The 17,378-nt window shown below is 45.3% G+C and overlaps 1 protein-coding gene across 3 annotated transcripts in view; it reads right to left on the minus strand.

Moving 5' to 3' along the window:
• Positions 1 to 651: 651 nt before the first annotated feature.
• The window catches only part of NPAS3 (neuronal PAS domain protein 3), an 866,013-nt gene continuing 849,286 nt past the window's right edge, over positions 652 to 17,378 (minus strand). For 2 of the 3 annotated variants that reach the window (XM_047795435.1, XM_047795434.1), the window contains exons 9-11: positions 8,215 to 8,362; positions 4,393 to 4,517; positions 652 to 2,478 (exon numbers count right to left, since the gene is read on the minus strand). In XM_047795435.1, coding sequence (XP_047651391.1) covers positions 1,085 to 2,478; positions 4,393 to 4,517; positions 8,215 to 8,362 — 1,667 coding nt within the window. In that variant the 3' untranslated portion in view covers positions 652 to 1,084. The remainder of the gene's footprint in view (positions 2,479 to 4,392; positions 4,518 to 8,214; positions 8,363 to 17,378) is intronic. The other variant, XM_047795436.1, reaches the window with a different exon arrangement.

The following is a 17,378-nucleotide window of genomic DNA, read 5'->3' on the forward strand; positions in this document are numbered from 1 at the left end:
AAGTTAAATATTTTTTCTCCTTCTTTTACTCCAAAGTGTTAATTGAAGTTGTAAAAATTAGCCTCAGTTAGACTGAGAAAAGGGAAAAAAAAGCTCAGCAAAAGGCAATATGTACCTAAACTGCTCCTCAAATCAGTTTGATTGAGTTTTCCAAATGCCCTTTTAAAAAGGGCTTTCCTGACCCATTAAATTTAATGTGAGGCTATGTTTGTTAGTTGGGAGGTAAAAAATTTTAAGTCCTGCAGCAAACGTTAATGAGGGCTTTGTCTTAACTAACCAAGGAGACTGCAGCAACGGACTCCAGACCAGGACAGAACACATTCCCCCCACCCCAAAACCCAGCCCAGGAGCTGCATTTTGTATGAAGACATTACAGATTAATAAATGATAGCACCATGGTTTTAGAAATTAAGTTAATGTTTCAGTAATTAACATTTAGTCCAACTTTTTTTTTTAAACATTCTAGTCACAGGCCAGAAATTAAGAACCCAAATTATTTTTATGTGCAAGTAAGAAAACCTTAAAATCTTAACCATCAAAAGAATTAAATTCTGCATAAAATTCTAAAATACTATCCTATTTTTAAAGGAATTAGGAACAAAAACCAAAAAAAAAAAAAAAACCAAAAAACAAACACCACCCCATTTCATTTGACTTAGTCAAACAGGGCACATTGTTTATGCTTGTCTCTTTCAATCTTGATCATATCAAGATCTTTAGGAAGAAAACCCAATGGTTGTCACTTGAGAATTCTCTTGACCACAAGACTGAGTATTCTATGGCAGAGGCATATACACAGTAAAGACATCTTAATAAAGATGCAAAGGAAAGCAAAACAACCCAACACACATCTCAGAAGAAGACAAAATGGCAGGCAACTGGTCATCTGACCCTCTGAAGGCCAAAAATAAACATATCTTTACAGGAAAGAATGAGTCAAGTGAAAGAAAGGGGGGACGGGAAGGGGACCGTCGTGGTGAGAGAAGATGCTGACCTGCTCGAATTCAAAGTGCTAGAATCAAAGGTCTAAACGAAAACGCCGACGATGCCTCCGGGCGGGGCCCCAGGCCGCACGGGGCGGCGCTCAGTCCTCCTTGCGCTCCAAAGTCTGTGCCGCGTGGATGCCGTTGCTGTAGACTGGGAAGGGCAGCGTGGAGAAGAGTCCCTCAGCCGTGGTGAACACGTTGCCGGCGGGCATCTGCGTCAGGCTGGCCGCGCTCACTGCGCCGCCGAAGGGTCCCGACATGTTGAGCCGGTGCACGTGGTGGTAGAGCATCTCCATGGGCGTCTTGGGGTCGAGGCCGAAGCCGGGGCTGTTAACGTCCACGAAGTTAACAGCGTGCGCATTGGGCAGCAGGTTGCCCTGCATGGCCAGGGTCACCTCGGCCGGCGCGTAGCGGATGGTGCCCGTGGTGTAGACCCTCTGCGCGGCCGTGCTGGTGGCCGCCAGGGTCCCGGTCACCCTATGCACCAGCGGCAGCACGACGTTGCCAGCTTGCAACCGCTGCAGCGCCTCCAGGTCCCCAGTGTACAGCAAGGAGTTGGAGGCGCCCGGGGCGCTGCTGCCGCCGCCGCCGCCGCCGCCGCCGCCACCGCCACCACTACCACTGCTCCCGCCCCCGGGGTGCTTGTCCCGCGGGGACGCCGAGAGCGGGGGCGACAGCGGGTCGGAGGCGACGGGGGCCAAGGCCGCGGGAGCCGAGGAGCTGAACTGAGTCTTGCCGCGGGCTGCGGCGGTGCCGTCGGCGCCGGGCGGGGTGAGGACCGAGTCGGGGATGGCCACGTGCAGCCCCCCGCCGCCCGTGCCGCCCGGCGGGGACGGGAAGTGCTCCGAGCTGGGGGGCTTGGTCATGCTGTAGGGCGACTCGTTACGGGAGATCTCCCGGTTGGGCGGGTAGTTCCAGATGCTGCTGTCGTTGTCGAAGTTGATGGGTTCCGAGATCTCCGTCTTGATCTTGAGCACCGAGGCACTGTTGGGGGAGGACAGCAGCCGCGGGGGTTCCACCAGGCCCGTGTCCAGGCCGCCGGGGCTCGACGTGCTGGATAGGCGCCGGCGACTGGCGCTGCCGCCCTTCTGCCGTTTCCGCCTCTTCTTGCGTTTCTGATGCTTGCTGGAGGCCTGCGCGCCCCCCTCGCCCGCGCTGTCCGAGTCCTTGGCGCTGTCGGAGGACAGCGACTCGCAGTTCTGCAGCCGCAGGTCCGACTCGCTCTCCACGTAGCGCTCGACCTTGATCTGCATGGGGCCCAGCGCGCCGAAGCCGCCGCCGCCGTCCTCCGCCGCCTTGGGGTTCTCAAAGTCGGAGTGCTCGAAGCTGTCATCGCTGTCGCGGCTGTCTGGGTTGCTGGAGCTGTGGCCGTCGTCGTTGCAGTTCATGTCGTTGTCGCACGTGTTGCCCGACTTCTTCCGGTCGGGCTCTGGGTCTTCGCTGTTCTCGGACTGATTCCCCTTCTCATCGGACTTGGAGTTCTCATTATCCTCTGCGTGGGGCCGGGCCGCGCGGGGCGGGGATGGGGCGGGAAAGGGAGACATAGGAGAGGCCAGGTTAGCAGGGCCAGATCCATCTCTCACCTGCAGTGGTGAGTGGGGTAGGGCGGGGGGAGGGGAGTGGGAAGGAGGGGGAGGTGGCTTGCCCCATCTGGAGCTGCTCCACCGCCTTGGTTACTTAAAGCTCAGGATTTCTCTCTCTAAAGGGCCTAGATTAGCTGTGCCCTGACTCAAAGTGTAGTCCATGGACCCGCAGCATTGGTATCACCTGGAGATTCTTCAGTTGCATAGGATCCCCAGGTGACTCTTAGGCACCTGAACGTTGGAGAAGTTCTGCAAAAATACTCAGGGAATCAGAGTAAATAAGCTGGTTTAAGGTGTTAGTGGCACAGAAAACTGATGATATGCAAGGTGACTTTCTAAAGAGGTCTGCACCTTCCACTGGCAAATATTTGCTCAGTATTGAAAACCATGCTATTTATTCCTAAAGTTATTTTTCTCTATCAGACTGAATGCCATTTGATTCATTGTATGTTTTATTTATTTTTATTTATTTCTGTCTCTTCCCGCAACTGGAATGTAAGCTCCATGGAGCAGGGATTTTTTTGTCTTTTTTGCGCACTACTTTATACTACATAATAAATAGCAGGGGTTGTCTATTCTCACCCTGCTCTACTAAGGAACTTTCAAATGAAGGTAGTTCAGGACACAGGAAAACAACCAAACTCCTCTGTGAATGCTCCTCCCCTCCATAGGGCCTTCGTGAAGCTGTGTGTGGAGTGGAGGGATATGTTTACAAGCCTGGAGAGTGGGCTCCCTAAGGTGGTGGTGGTGGGGGGGTTGTGGAAGGGGAGCCCTAGTCATCTGGCACATTTTAGGGAGGATGGATTTCCCTAGTGATGTATAACCTCAGAACACTTAGGGATGAGGCTGATTTTATGACTCTGCTGTGATGCTTTTGGATTGCAGCCTGGACTGGAACCTTGGGCAAATCATGTAACTACTCTGGCCTTCATTTATGTAGAAGAAGAGGCTGGGTTAGAACAGGCTTAGGATTTTTTGCAGCTGTAAATTGTATGAGTTGTGTGCTCCTTGGATCTATGTGTCTTGTGGAAGGTGTCTGGGGATTGGAGGAAAAGTACATTTTTGCATTAACTTTTCTGTGCTCCAAAGAACTGCTCAGAAAATATACTTCTCAATATAACTAGAAATGGATTTGTTCAACACAAATTCAGAAAATGGGTAACAGTCCAGCACCCAGAAAGATTCATTTACTGATGCCATTAAGCATCCCACTAGCCTCATTCCCAGCCTGAAGAGGAGGTGAATGTTTGGGGCTCAAAGTCACAATCTGTCTTGGAGCAAAAGAGGCAGCCCTGCTGTCTGCTTCTGGTAAAGACAAGGGAGCCAGCTATGGGGTTAGGGCAGTGTTTTTTCTGTCAGCCAGTGGAGGGCTGACATTAAGTGATGTCTAAATCAATCAATCTCTCTGTATATTTGTGTGTGTATATTTATATACCATAATATATCTATGTATATATGAATATATATTACAATATGCATAAATACCATAATATACCTATTTTTATGTTATGACTATATACTATAATATACATATATGAATGTATATATATATATACTTATAAGTGTATTTTATATACCACCACATACGTATATATATATATATAGTATATGTGTACACATGTGTGTGTGCATATGTATGTGGTGGCTTAGAAGTATATATACATACGTGTGTTGAGAAAGACTCAGTAATAACTTGATGTGACACATCTCTCTATACAATGTGACCAGTCACTTTGCTTGGACGATGGCCCTTTGGCCGTTGCCCACCCCTTACATTTGGAAAGGCAAGCTGTAAACTGCAGAACATGGAGAAGTTGTAATACCTGTAATACCTGAGGTGTCTTTAGAGTCGGATTCAGAGTCGGATGTCTCTGAGGATTCTGAAGTTTTCTCTGGCAGGTGGGGGAGCTGTGCAATGTCCATCGGCGTGTCTTTGTACTCAGGGTTGCTGTGGGGGAGGGAGGCGGTCATCAGGAGTGCAGACACCTATTCTGTGTGGGTTGCTTTCCACCCACTTCTTCCCATTTCCTTGCCCCAAACTTTGAGAGTTAAGAGAGTTTGGAAACTGAACGTGACATCTTTTCCGTGCTCATCACAGGACTTTTACAGAAGCTGGAACTGTGTGTGCTGGGGTACAGGTGCACCTTGCTACAATGATTGAATACCCAAATGCTACCTGAAAGCCACCAAAAAGCTTTTCAGTAATCAGGTACCACTGGGGGCTGGGGAACCGTGCTGCTTGACGTTCCTGCGAGGATCACATCTGGGGGAAGGGAGGACGAGAGAAGTACCCTCAACAATCCATTTCCATGCCTCCTGGTGTGCCCAGTCTTTTCTTGGGCTCCTAATGATTCCATTGCTTCAGTACCTTTGCCTTAGCTCCTTGACGGAGCTTCTCAGCTGTTCAGATGGCTCCAAAGCCATGTCGGGGGGTGGGGAGGAATGGGGGCACAGAGCCCTCAGCGCCTAACGATGTGACAGATGCACAGGTGCACTTGGGCTGCATGGATTATGGCTACTGAACTGTCAACACACCCATTACAATCACATTTTCGTCTGCTCGTGTGGTGTACACCTGTGGCTTGTTAGCTGGAAATCTGATTGCAGTGGGGAGAGTCCCAGTGTGAAAGAGGCCCCAACAGAATGGTTCTAACCCCATTTGCACAAATGTGCTTAATTTTTGTTCTATTTTTAATTCAGAAACAAGCCGCTTCTGGAAAAAACGAGTGTGTTTGGTCAGTTTGTGTTAGCTCTCTTCCATAAATGCCACTCTAAGGCTGGCCTGGTGTATAAGCAGTAGAGGCTACTATAATCTGCAGGCACAAGGAAAACCTCTTGCCTCAAAATGGAAAATGCCTTTCTTTCTTTCTTTCTTTCTTCCTTCCTTCCTTCCTTCCTTCCTTCCTTTCTTTCTTTCTTTCATTTTTTAAAATTATTTGTCTTTTTTTGGGCCACACCCATGGCATATGGAGGTTCCCAGGCTACAGGTCAAGTCAGAGCTGTATGCCACAGCCACAGCAACATCAGATCCAAGCCGAGTCTCAACCTACACCACAGCTCATGGCAGCACCAGATCCTTAACCCACTGAGCGAGGTCAGGGATTGAACCTGCATCCTCATGGATGCTAGTCAGATTCGTTTCCTCTGAGCCACGATGGGAACTCTGATGCCTTTTCTATCTTTCCATCATGGCCAGCCATCTGGAGGCATAGCATGGATGATTACCAACTTGCTATTTTCTAGTGAAATACCTATATTAAAGAATTATTGTTTCAGTAACTACTGCAATATCCTAGGGAGGGTTAGTCCACTTAGATGACTTATCAGACGTTTACTCCCTAGTGTGAATTAGCGTCAGCAGAAGAGCTTTCTCTAGATGATCAGATGAGCCTGGTGGTGGAAAGGTGGCCTTAGCCCTTACACAGTCTCTGTCATTCTACCACACGTTGTGAGGGGCAGGAAGACTGGAGGAGCAGTCATTTCAGAACAGGAAACCACAAACCTGGAAGGGGCCCAGAAGTAAGGGATTCTGGCCGGAAGAGGGAGCATGAAAATACTGCTCAGGGACGAACAAAGGAGAACATGGGAAAGAAAAACAAATTTCAGTAGTTGCTATGTGGGCAAGGCCTTTCTTGCTAGGACTCCAGCCTAGAGAAGTGATGCCAATGAGTAGCAGAGTTGGGGGAGCTTCCTCTGCTAAGCTCACCTCTCTCAGTCTCCTTTGGTCCAGATGCCATGGGGGTTCCCAAGTCACTTGCCATCTGACTCAACGGTCTTTTATTATTGAACCCAGGGTGAGTGTCCAGGTCAGCTAAGACAGGTCTGCTTCCTGCCCCTCTATATGGAATTAAGTGCACCGGGAGCCCTAAAGGCTCATGAGCTTATACCATGTGATCTTAGGCTAGACCAATAGCGTGGATCCAGAGTTAGATGGTGTGCCATTTCCTTAACCATTCTCACACCTTCCGTTTGGGAGCAGAATAAGAAGTCATGAGGCTGATAAGACAGAAAGATCCAGACAGGAAGAAATCTCCCTGAGTGAGATTAGCAAGCATAGGGATTACTTTAGTGCCCTAGGTTCCATCAGCCTGAGGGACAGACATCTTCCAGTCTACACTGTCCCTGTCACTAATGTCTAATTTTTAATAATAATAGTCTCCTTGGCACAATACCATTTTTGCCTAGCCACTGAAAGTGGGTGTCACAATACTTTATTCTGTTTTCTCTTTGGCATGTGAGTTTTTATAACCTTCTGCATTATATATAGCCTCTGTTCCATAAATTTCTACGTAAGGGAATTCCTTGGTTGCAGAACCCAGCTTGAGCATATCCTAAACACAGGGGAGAATTTGCACGAAAGGCAGGCTTTGGAGAAAGCCACATTAAATACCCATACTTTTACTTTTAGAGAGAGTTAATGTAGAGTAGAAGAGGTCAAAAAAGGAAAAAGAAAGTAGCTGAATGAAGACTCTTCTAAGCGGTGCACATTAAAGCCCTCTCTAGAGCAATAATCATTAGCGTCTGATTGATAGGCTATTGGTAGCAAGCACACGTGTGCCTTCAAGTCATCACCAAGGGATGTGAGCACACCCTGAAGGATCAATGTGCTGATGAGCCATGGCTGTCAGTATCTCAGCTCCATTTGACTGTCTCAAAGAAAAATGGGATTCAGGTACCCCCTGTCTAGATTCTCAGCCAAAGGGCAACCACTTCCATTCCTAAGACCTACTGGAAGTTTTTTCCTACTCAGACCACATGTAGGCCCTGCTTGGTGGCTTTAGGCAGAGAGAAGTCAAAGACTGGAATGACAGTGGTGGGAGGGAGGCAGGCTGAGCATTCTGATAGCTTCATGGCAGGATTGGTAGAGGAGCTCCCAGAAAGACCACCCAGGCTGTTGGCCTTGGTTACTTTGGTGCTAGTCTGAATCCATCGGCAGCAAGCAGAAGGGGAAGGAGAGAGGAATGGTATCATACACCGGCATTTAGGAAACTGGTGAGTTTGGCCACGTTAATGGATATAAATTTGAGGATGCATTAAAACAGCATTCAGACTTGCTTGAGACCTCAGAGCAGGCAAAAGAAGATTGCCTTCATTTTTACACAGAAATTGTCTTGATTTTAGCAAAGCAGCTCCCTTTGCTTACCGAAACCTGAATGCCTGGAGTGTCCAACTCTAGGTAATATGCTGAGAGCTTCAGAGGGCTGGGATACAAGAGGAACAGAAGGACCTGTGCCACTTCTTCCCCTTCCCCTTTGTACAGTTTCCACAAGGGCTGGAGTGCGTGAGTATGAGAACGTGCGAGTGTGTGTGTGTGTGCGTGTGTGCGCGCACTTCCGCTGTAGGAGAGAAAGTCAGTGTTCTATTTCTGGCCCAAACATTTGTGGGGAAACCAAAGCAACTTCTGCAGAGCTGCCCAAATGCTGGCAGACCAAGAATCATGAAACATTTTGCAAATCTGCCCCGGAAGTCCCTACCGACAGAGCTTTGATCTTTTCCCATTTCTTTGAATCTTGTGAAAAGAAAAGCAGCATTCTCATATAATCTCATACCAGATACTGTCAAGAGGTAATACAACATGTCAGCTATTAACCATTGGGCTACATATTTTATAACTGAGACGGAAATGAAAAAATTCAAAAATATACCTAAGAAGATAATTCACCCAGATGATATTCTTCTCATTGGCGTTCTTGGCATTAATAGCTATGGTGGCACTAGACTGTATCCAAATGTATCCTCCATTCTTCTGCATCCAACGATAGTACTTGGTCACACACTGGCCCTTATTCAGCACTGGTGGGAAAAAAAAAGCAACAGAAAGCAATGCATATTAAGACTGGGACCAAATGGTTATCATCTCTGCAAAATCTGAAGTTTAGAAAGGGGAGGTCCCGCATCAAGCCCAGGATGCCCCTCTGTGTGCTTAATGTAGAATGCCATTAGTAGGACAAATAAAATCACCAATTCAGTGGAGCGGCAGCTCTGGAGCTAGAGTTACTAGCATTTGTAGCAAGAATTTATTCCATTTTGGGCAGCCATGGTATGAAAGGAAGGATAACAGGACTGCAAATCTTTTTGGCTCACAGAACACCTAATGCGGTGTGGATACTGTCAATGGGTTTGATGTCAGATGGTCACAAAGGCAAATTTGTATGTGATTTATTCATAGCTTCAAGGTAGACCTCTTTGTGGCTCTGGATATCTGAATGGTTCTGAAGATGCTTTCCCCCTCTGTCTTTGATCATTTCACATCGGCATGAGTAATACCAACCAGTGTCCTTATATACCGGTTCCTTTTGATCTTGTCGAAAAGAATTTATAATCGGAACGAAATTTACACTGGTCAGCTTGGGGAGGTTCTGGTGAGAATTGGCTTAATGTTGGAACAAAATACATTCCCTCACCAAGTCAGAGAGAAATGCCGGCCTAAGGGAGGCACAGAATTGACATGGCTAGAGCCAAACAGAGTGACAGCTCCACACAGGCTCTGAAATATGGCCCCAAATGAAGGAACAAGTAAAAACAATCAGTAATGTGAAATGGTGCCATTAAATACCCACAGAAAGAGAGCTTTAAAATGTAGATGTTAAAAATGATACTTTAACCCTAGTCTTGCCAAGTTGCAATTGATTTGATTTGTAGCTGGGTCCTCTTGAGCTAGTAAAAGGGGGGAAAGTGCAGTAAATCAGCCCCTGAAATAAAGTGCTATGGATGGGAATAGCTTCAAAGGATTCTGGAAATCTGCACAACCTGCTCTTATCACTCAGATGTGGATCGCAGCGATTCCACACCCCCCAACAGCGCACCAGCCAGCCGGCCACTAGAGGGCAGTGTGCACTCGTCCACGCTGCGCACTTTTGGCATGTCCTTGTCTCCGTCTGCTAAAATGAAAAACCTCTAACTGCTGTAATAAATTTGGCTAAATTAGCTGCTAAATGGTTATCTCAAGTAATATGTATTTGCATTAATCATCTTGCTCTAAACCAGAACAAGCCAGAGTCCTAAAGACGTAGTAAATTCATATTGTCCATTTAATTATGGCTAATAAGTGCTTCATATACAATAGTTTCATGAAGTACATTTTGATTTTTTTGGGGGGGGAGTGGATGGGTAAAGGGAAGTCACTTTGGAAAAGAGCTGTGTTTAAGGCCGTGGAAGCTCTCCCCGATGTTTCTGAGCCACTCTTCCTGGCTCTGAAAGTGGTCAAAAATCAAACTGCCACATATTTTATCCATAAACATATAGATTTCAACACTTTTTTTCCCATTCTCCTTTTTTTTTCCCTCACAATATACCAAATGGATGGTTGTAAAATTTAATGCTTATGTCTTAACAGTTGTTTCAAGAAGCCTTGCTCTGATGAGTGCTTCAAAGAGTGGCAAGTTCAATTCTGAAACTATTCTACAGTTGAGGGTATTTTTGAAACCTGGAGCTGTCATCCTCTCTTGGTGGCAAGGCTCCACAGGTAGGATTGTACTCTGCTTTTGTAGGCAATTGTAAGTTCTGCCATTCTGCATGCATGGCTTCCCCGGCTACAAAACTGCGTAGCAAAGCTGAAAGCAGTAAAATACTGACTCTGCCATACAGCTCTTCTGTCAAACCATTGTTGCATGCAACAAGATGTGCTTTTATTCAAATCCTCTCAACCTGGTTAACTATTAATAGAGGAACGATGGGTTATGAAATTCTGTCCACACTTTTCACAGAGACAACTTAGAGCACCCCAATCAGCATTTGGTGTGTAATTCTACCTGTTCTGTGTCTGTAATAAGGATAATTTCACATTTTTAATGAAGGCAAAGAGACCAAGATGCCCCCTTTAGAGTCATGTGAAGAAAACCCTAAGATGGTAGGCCAGACCAGCCCAGTCTGGCTAGAGGTTCTGGATTGGAATTGGACCCAAATCAGGCAAAATGAAACAAAACAAGACACCTCACAAACACAGTACATAGAAAGGGCCAAAGTGAGAAAGGAAGTCAAATTAGAATTTGCAGAATCTGCATAAAGATCACCTCCCACACACACATTCTTAATGATACCTTCTCTTACTTACAAACAGAGAAACAAAGAAACTAACAAAATCTCCTTTCTGAAATGCATGACCAGCAAAACATGGGCCTCAGGGCTGGGCTCCATCGATGTGCTGTAAAGGGGCTGAAAGGCTTATCTACTAAAAGAGTGATGGAGTGTCACCTTTTTGCGTTAAGGCAGCATGACTCTGGGTCTGATTAGGTGCATCTGTGTTTCCTGAGAAGACAAATACAAATTTATCAGGGCCCTGATTACACAAATTTTATTTATCAGGCAGGCCAAGGGCCATCTAGCCAAGAGAGGAAACCTCGGTGAGAGGCAGGCAGTCCAGGTAGGTTTACGTGAGGAGGTGGTGGCAAAAGGGCTGCAGAGGAAGGGACCCCTAAGGGGTTCCCTGTGGGGTCAGGGGCCACTTGAGTGCCTTCACTCCCATGGTCAATACCACAAAGCAGATCTGAGAGCCCTTCACTGTCAGCTCTAGAAGACAAGTTTGACCTAGTCCATTAATTTGCTCTGTGCCAGCCTGACAAACAGAATTCCAAGTCAGGCATTCCAGCATGATCTTAGATCACGACTCTTTCCTGAGGATCAGTGTTTTCTGAATGAGACCTGATGACTCAAGAGAAGGCACTGAGTTAGCTCCTACTGTAGCATGCATGTTGACCAAAAGATTCTACCCCCGTGGCTTTTGTTTTTTAAGAGGACCCATAAAAGAGGTCACAGGAGAATTTTGCTTCAAATGAACAAGGACTAATTTTTGCCTGGAGCTCCAGAATATAGATTTATGATTTGGGGATGAAGCTTCCTTCTTTAAACAACAACAACAAAATCATACTGGCAAATCAGTTGGATCATTCCAGCTGTGCCAGAGGCAGGATCTGACAGCTCTTCCTGAGCCCATGTGGTCCTAATCAGCTCAAGAAGCAGAGCCACCTTGGTGCCACTTTGAAAGAGATTTTTAGTCTGTAATAAAAGACAACTTGAAAAACCCCCAAACTTTTTTTGATTCTTTTTAATCCAGGGCTGTTGTTTCTATTTGGGGGTTTTTGCTTTAAATGACAGAGAGAAACGAGAGAATGTTCATGTTGGTCTATTTCACAAAATCCCTTTTGTGCAGAAAAACAGAAATAAGCATGATGTAATAAGTTACTTGATATGGAAGTCCTTAAAAAACAGTTAATTGTCCCTTGAAAAGAGACAGATACTCATCAAACCAATGAGCCCAGGAGAACATTCCTAACAGTTGTGCTCAAACTATAAAAAGAGGAAGCTGAGAGGACATGTCTATGTGGACTACATTTTTAGTCTTAGGCTGTGATACAACTGGAATACTTCTAACACATAACCTGGCATCTTCTTCTCTTTGGTTTATGCCAAATTTACTTCTTGGCTGTCCAAACTTTTTGCTAGGGAAGCCTATGTGTATGCCTCGCTGAACTCACCAATCACATCATAACCTTTCTAGAATGAGGTTTTTTACAATTGTGCTGTAAGAACTCATTTTTTTTTTAAGGATCTCAAAACATATAAATGGCCATTTCTTAGGTTTCAAAGGGGAAACCTGAAGACATGGGGAGGCTGTGCGTGCTTTTCCCAGATGCGCTTGCAGTCCCGGGTGGTGCCAGGTGGAACTGTGGATGCCTCTGTTACCGCGTGGGAAGTTGCTCCTTTGAGCTCTGAAGTCTAGTCGCTTTTGGCCACTACTGTTCTGCTCTGGGGAACACCCAAGAAGCTGTCATCAGGGCTGCCCCACTTTTTTTTTTTTTTTGCCATTTCTTGGGCTGCTCCCATGGCATATGGAGGTTCCCAGGCTAGGGGTAGAATCGGAGCTGTAGCTGCCAGCCTACGCCAGAGCCACAGCAACGCAGGATCCGAGCCGCATCTGCAACCTACACCACAGTTCACAGCAACGCTGGATCGTTAACCCACTGAGCAAGGGCAGGGATTGAACCTGCAACCTCATGGTTCATAGTCAGATTTGTTAACCACTGCGCCACGACGGGAACTCCATGGGCTGCCCCACTTTCTAAGTTAAAGGTGCCTTTGAGTCACAGACTGTGCTCTTCTGGAGGACAGAAGTGACTCCATATTTGTGAGAAGAAAATACTGCAGACAAGCAGAGACGTAAATCTTTCTGGTTGAAGTGTTGCATTTGACTTGTTCACCTGACCATTTTTTGTCTCTCAGTGTCAAAATCTATCCATCCCTAACTGTGGAGGGTGCAGCAAATACAGTTCCATCTGCAGAAAAACAGGGCGAGCTCAAATTTCAGAACACGGGACCTTTTCCACCCCATACACATTTTAGCCCCCAAGGACTGGCTGCTCACTTGGACTGACTAGCTTTTTAAGAAGTCACCTGGCTGCTTGGTTTGAGCTTAGTGGCAGGCACACAAGAAATGGATGGCTTGCAGAGAATAGCTCCTCTCCCCGCCGAGTCTGGTGAGCTCTGGCTGGAGTGCACATCCAGGGCTCTGCATGCCGTTACCAACAGAGGGATGTCAGTGTTCCAGGGGAAAACTTTGTCCACAGCGCTCGACCGATGGTTGAAAGGGCATAAAGGAAGCCTGTGTCTGTGGCAGGAACATTAACTCTGTTAGTAAATCAAAACAAATCAGTCCAAGTGTGCCTTCAGAAATATGGAGAAAAAAAGAGAACATGGTCTCTTCCTGTTGGGCTGGTCTACAAAATCAAAGCCAAATCCTCTAAATAGTGAGTTGCTTGTGTCCTGAAAAGAAGGAAGCAGTCTAATTCCATTTGAAGAGGAGACGAAGAACGCGTCTCAAAAGCGGTCTTTTAGCCGAGTGTCTCACAAAAGGACATTTTAGTGGTTTGCATATGCATTAAAAAGCTGCAATACTTGGGGTATTCAGGTAAGTATAGAATAAATAGGAAATGGTGAGCTCATCCTCGATTTCACACTTGACATTCACATGGCGGAACAAAGAGCTTCATTATCGTCATGGTGATATGAGGGTGCATCTGCCGCTGCTCAACCCCCCCCCCCCTTGAGCTACCTTCATCAATGGCCGTAGAGAGTGGGGAGCGGGGGCTTTTCTGCTAGAAACTCCAAACATTATTTTTGAATTCACTAATGTGGAGAGCATGTAAGTTGGGGGAGGGGGTGCTAGAATCACACTTTCTGCTTAATACCACGGTTGGGTGCTTAGCTGTAGCCACTGGTTTTTCTTTCCACATTCACAAAACTGGCAGATGAAACATGAAAAAGAATACTGACTCTTTAATCTTGGCTTCTCCACCTAAGGCCCAAGGCAGGCTGACAGGGAACTTCATTCTGGAAACAGGAGGACTTTTTTTTTTTTTTAATTCTGGATTACTTTTTCCTTTGCTTTTGAAAACTGTGGACTATAGGGGAATGAACCTGACATAGACTTAAAACAAGAACAAGTTTCTTTATCTAAAAAGTTACAGTCCTTGATGCTTACAGGAAGGTCATTTTCAAAACCCACAAGAGCAATAGCATTAGAGCCAGGAACTGTGCATGAAGTGCTTTATTTACTTGCAACAGAGACAGTTTCTCATTTAGAAACGCTCCTAGGATCAACCCAGGCTTTGACGCCGTGCAGACTTTCCTATAGATTTTGCAATTAGAGAGCTAGATGTCTTAAATAGCCGACATCCACAAATTGGCTCTTGTTTTTGTTTTGTAAATCTATGTGCCGAGCAATATTTGGTCAAGTTTAGTGATATTTGATACTTAATGTGAATTATGAGCTCAAGGACAGAAGACTGTGGATGGTTTGTGCAGGACTGTGCATCATCTATGGATTTTCCCCCTAATACACTAATGACAGGCCTGCTTGGATTGCTGTCTGTGTGATTTATAACTCCGGAAGAGGTTTTTTCCTATGCTACTGCCGATTGATAGATTTTTATTAACTGTTAATATTGAATCATGCAGAAAACTTTTCATTGATTGAATGTCAATTTGTTAAGTTTAAAAGAAATTTCCCTTTTCTTGGTGATAACATGCTGAATTGGAGACCAAGCCTTTTCAACATTGATGAGATCATGTCCTATGACAGGAAGAATCAAAGTAATTGTTGGCATGAGTGACATCCGAGATCTCACTTTTTTTTTTTAAATCTGTTTTTGGTCCAGTCAGGGAGTTTCAGTACCACATATTCCTGCCCTTCTTGACCTAAAATAATTATGGACAAAGTACTTTTTAGCCCCCCCCCCCTTCTTTTTTGCTAGGGATTTGCTATCTAAAGGGACACAGTGAACTCTTCAGCATGGAATTAAGATTTATGAATAGGAGCAGTTCCCGTCGTGGCTCAGAAGTAATGAACCCAACTAGTATCCATAGGCAATACTATCCATGGACGAGGGTTTGATCCCTGGCCTTGCTCAGTGGTTAAGGATCTGGTGCTGCTGTGGCTGTGATGTAGGCTGGCGGCTACTCCCCCCCATTCAATCCCTAGCCTTGGAACCTCCATATCTTGCAGGTGTGGCCCTAAAAAGCCAAAAAAGAGAAAGACTTATGACTAGAAAATGAGGGGCATGGTGGATGTATTCACTCATTCAAGAAATAATTTTTTATCCATGCCTTTGGCATGTGGAAGTTCCGGGCCAGGGATGGAACCTGCACCAGATAGTGACAATGCAGGATCCTTAACCCACTGAGTTACCAGGGAGCTCTGAGAAATAATTTTTTTGAATGTGCCTCTCTGCACCAGGTGCTGAGGGACAGCAAAGAGAGCCAAATCTGTCCCCAGCCTGTCCTCCTAGATTAGTTTCAATTAGTGCTGGAAGTTTCACTTCCCTTCCCAGGGATTAGGTTCAGTTTGGAGGATGAAATGCGGGACAACGAGACTCAGGGGAAATGTCTCTACTGTGGACTGTTGGAAACAAGGGTTTACCTTTCTTTGCCCCTGGACAGAAAACAGATGCTTATCAGTCATTTTCTCTAATAAGTTTATCACAGTGATAGTTATGGAAAGTGGTGTGCAGGACTGGGAAAGCGGGTCCAACTTGGCCTGGATACCCCTTCACCTTCCTTTAAAAATGAAGAGGAATGGGGATTAGGGAGGTTCAGCTGGGAGGTAGGGAGACTTAAAACAAGGGAAAAGTGGGAGGTGAATCTTACTCTCCAAGTTATGTTTTTGGCAAAGCCTGTGTCTCTGGGTGCCATCATTTCATTAATTCCACTAAACAGCTTTGACAAGAAATATCCAAGTGGTGAGAGGCATGAGTATACAGAAACTAGTGTTCTATAAAACCAGGAATACTTAAAGGAGCCCAGACAAATTGCATGTGTTTATCTGCTCTGTGGATTGCCGGAAATCCTGGTACTCTGTTGTGAAAGCATTACAGATGCTCCCAGGGAGTGGGCATCCTTGATGGCCTGATGAACAGCAATGCCACCACTTTCTGGTTAATAAAACTCTCCTTTGGGGCTCTATGTTTGGTGGTCTTTCCCCAAGTCCCAGAGGACATAAACCCTGATCGTTTAAACCAGCCATGGCGATTCTACCCAGTGTGTGACTGGGGCTGGGGCATTTGATAAAATGCTGGGCAATGACTCAGAGGGGTCTTCTCTTTCCTGGAAGCCTTGTGGGACTATTTTCTTTAAAAAAAAAAAATGTACATGAAATAGGAACTGACTTTGGACGTTGTCGGAACTGATCATTGGCAGTGCTATAGCTGTCTTTTGATTGCAAAGAGAAAGTTAAGACACTTGTAGAGAAAGTTGAAGTCATTTTTGCTTGGGCTTTCTGTTACTTGAAATTAGGTGTATCTTATCTTAGCTGATGGATGTACGTGACAATCCCAGGAGGCCAGAGAGGGAGTGGGAGTTCACAAAGAGGTTCAGATAACTGATCCTTTGTTAACCCTATATTCATGGAGAAACAGTGTATACTAAATGCATACACAAATTAAATCCTGCATTGCTCATTTAAAAAAAGTTTGAGGAGTTCCCGTTGTGGTGCAGTGGTTAACGAATCCGACTAGGAACCATGAGGTTGCGGATTCGGTCCCTGCCCTTGCTCAGTGGGTTAACGATCCGGCGTTGCCATGAGCTGTGGTGTAGCTTGCAGACTCGGCTCGGATCCAGCGTTGCTGTGGCTCTGGTGTAGGCTGGTGGCTACAGCTCCGATTTGACCCCTAGCCCGGGAACCTCCATATGCCGCGGGAGTGGCCCAAGAAATAGCAAAAAGACAAAAAAAAAAAAAGTTTGAGGATTTTTTTTTTTTGAGATATGCAGGGTGTCATTAAATCAGTATTTTAAAGAAAGTATTTTTTTTTAAATGTCATCATGTTCTTTATTTTGTACAGAGTATAAGAAGTAATGGAATTGGTTTTATTTAGGTTAAATGATTTTGTTTAAAATGGCTGATTGACAACTATTGTTTTGCTTTTCTGATTGTACTTTATAAGAGCAATGGGTTAGTTTCTTTCAAATATCAGGGTTTTTTAAAAAAAATTTTTATTGTTATTTCCCCAATACAATTTTTTTTCTACTGTATGGCATGCTGTCCCAGTTACACATACATGTATACATTCTTTTTTCTCCCATTACTATGCTCCCTCATAAGTGACTAGACATAATTCTCAGTATATATACACATGGAATACTACTCAGCCATAAAAAAGTTTTTAAAAAATGCTTATAAAAGCTGCTACTAAGTGTAATAGTAATAAGGAAAAGCCCAAGAATCCAGGTTAGGATTGTACTGGAATATGTTGGTCAAAGAGAAGATCTGGTTTTCTCTCTGGGCAGAGAGAAAAGATCACATTTTATATTTTGTGTCCTT

The sequence above is a fragment of the Phacochoerus africanus genome, chromosome 9, assembly GCF_016906955.1.
Source record: "Phacochoerus africanus isolate WHEZ1 chromosome 9, ROS_Pafr_v1, whole genome shotgun sequence".
Classification (NCBI taxonomy): Eukaryota; Metazoa; Chordata; class Mammalia; order Artiodactyla; family Suidae; genus Phacochoerus; species Phacochoerus africanus.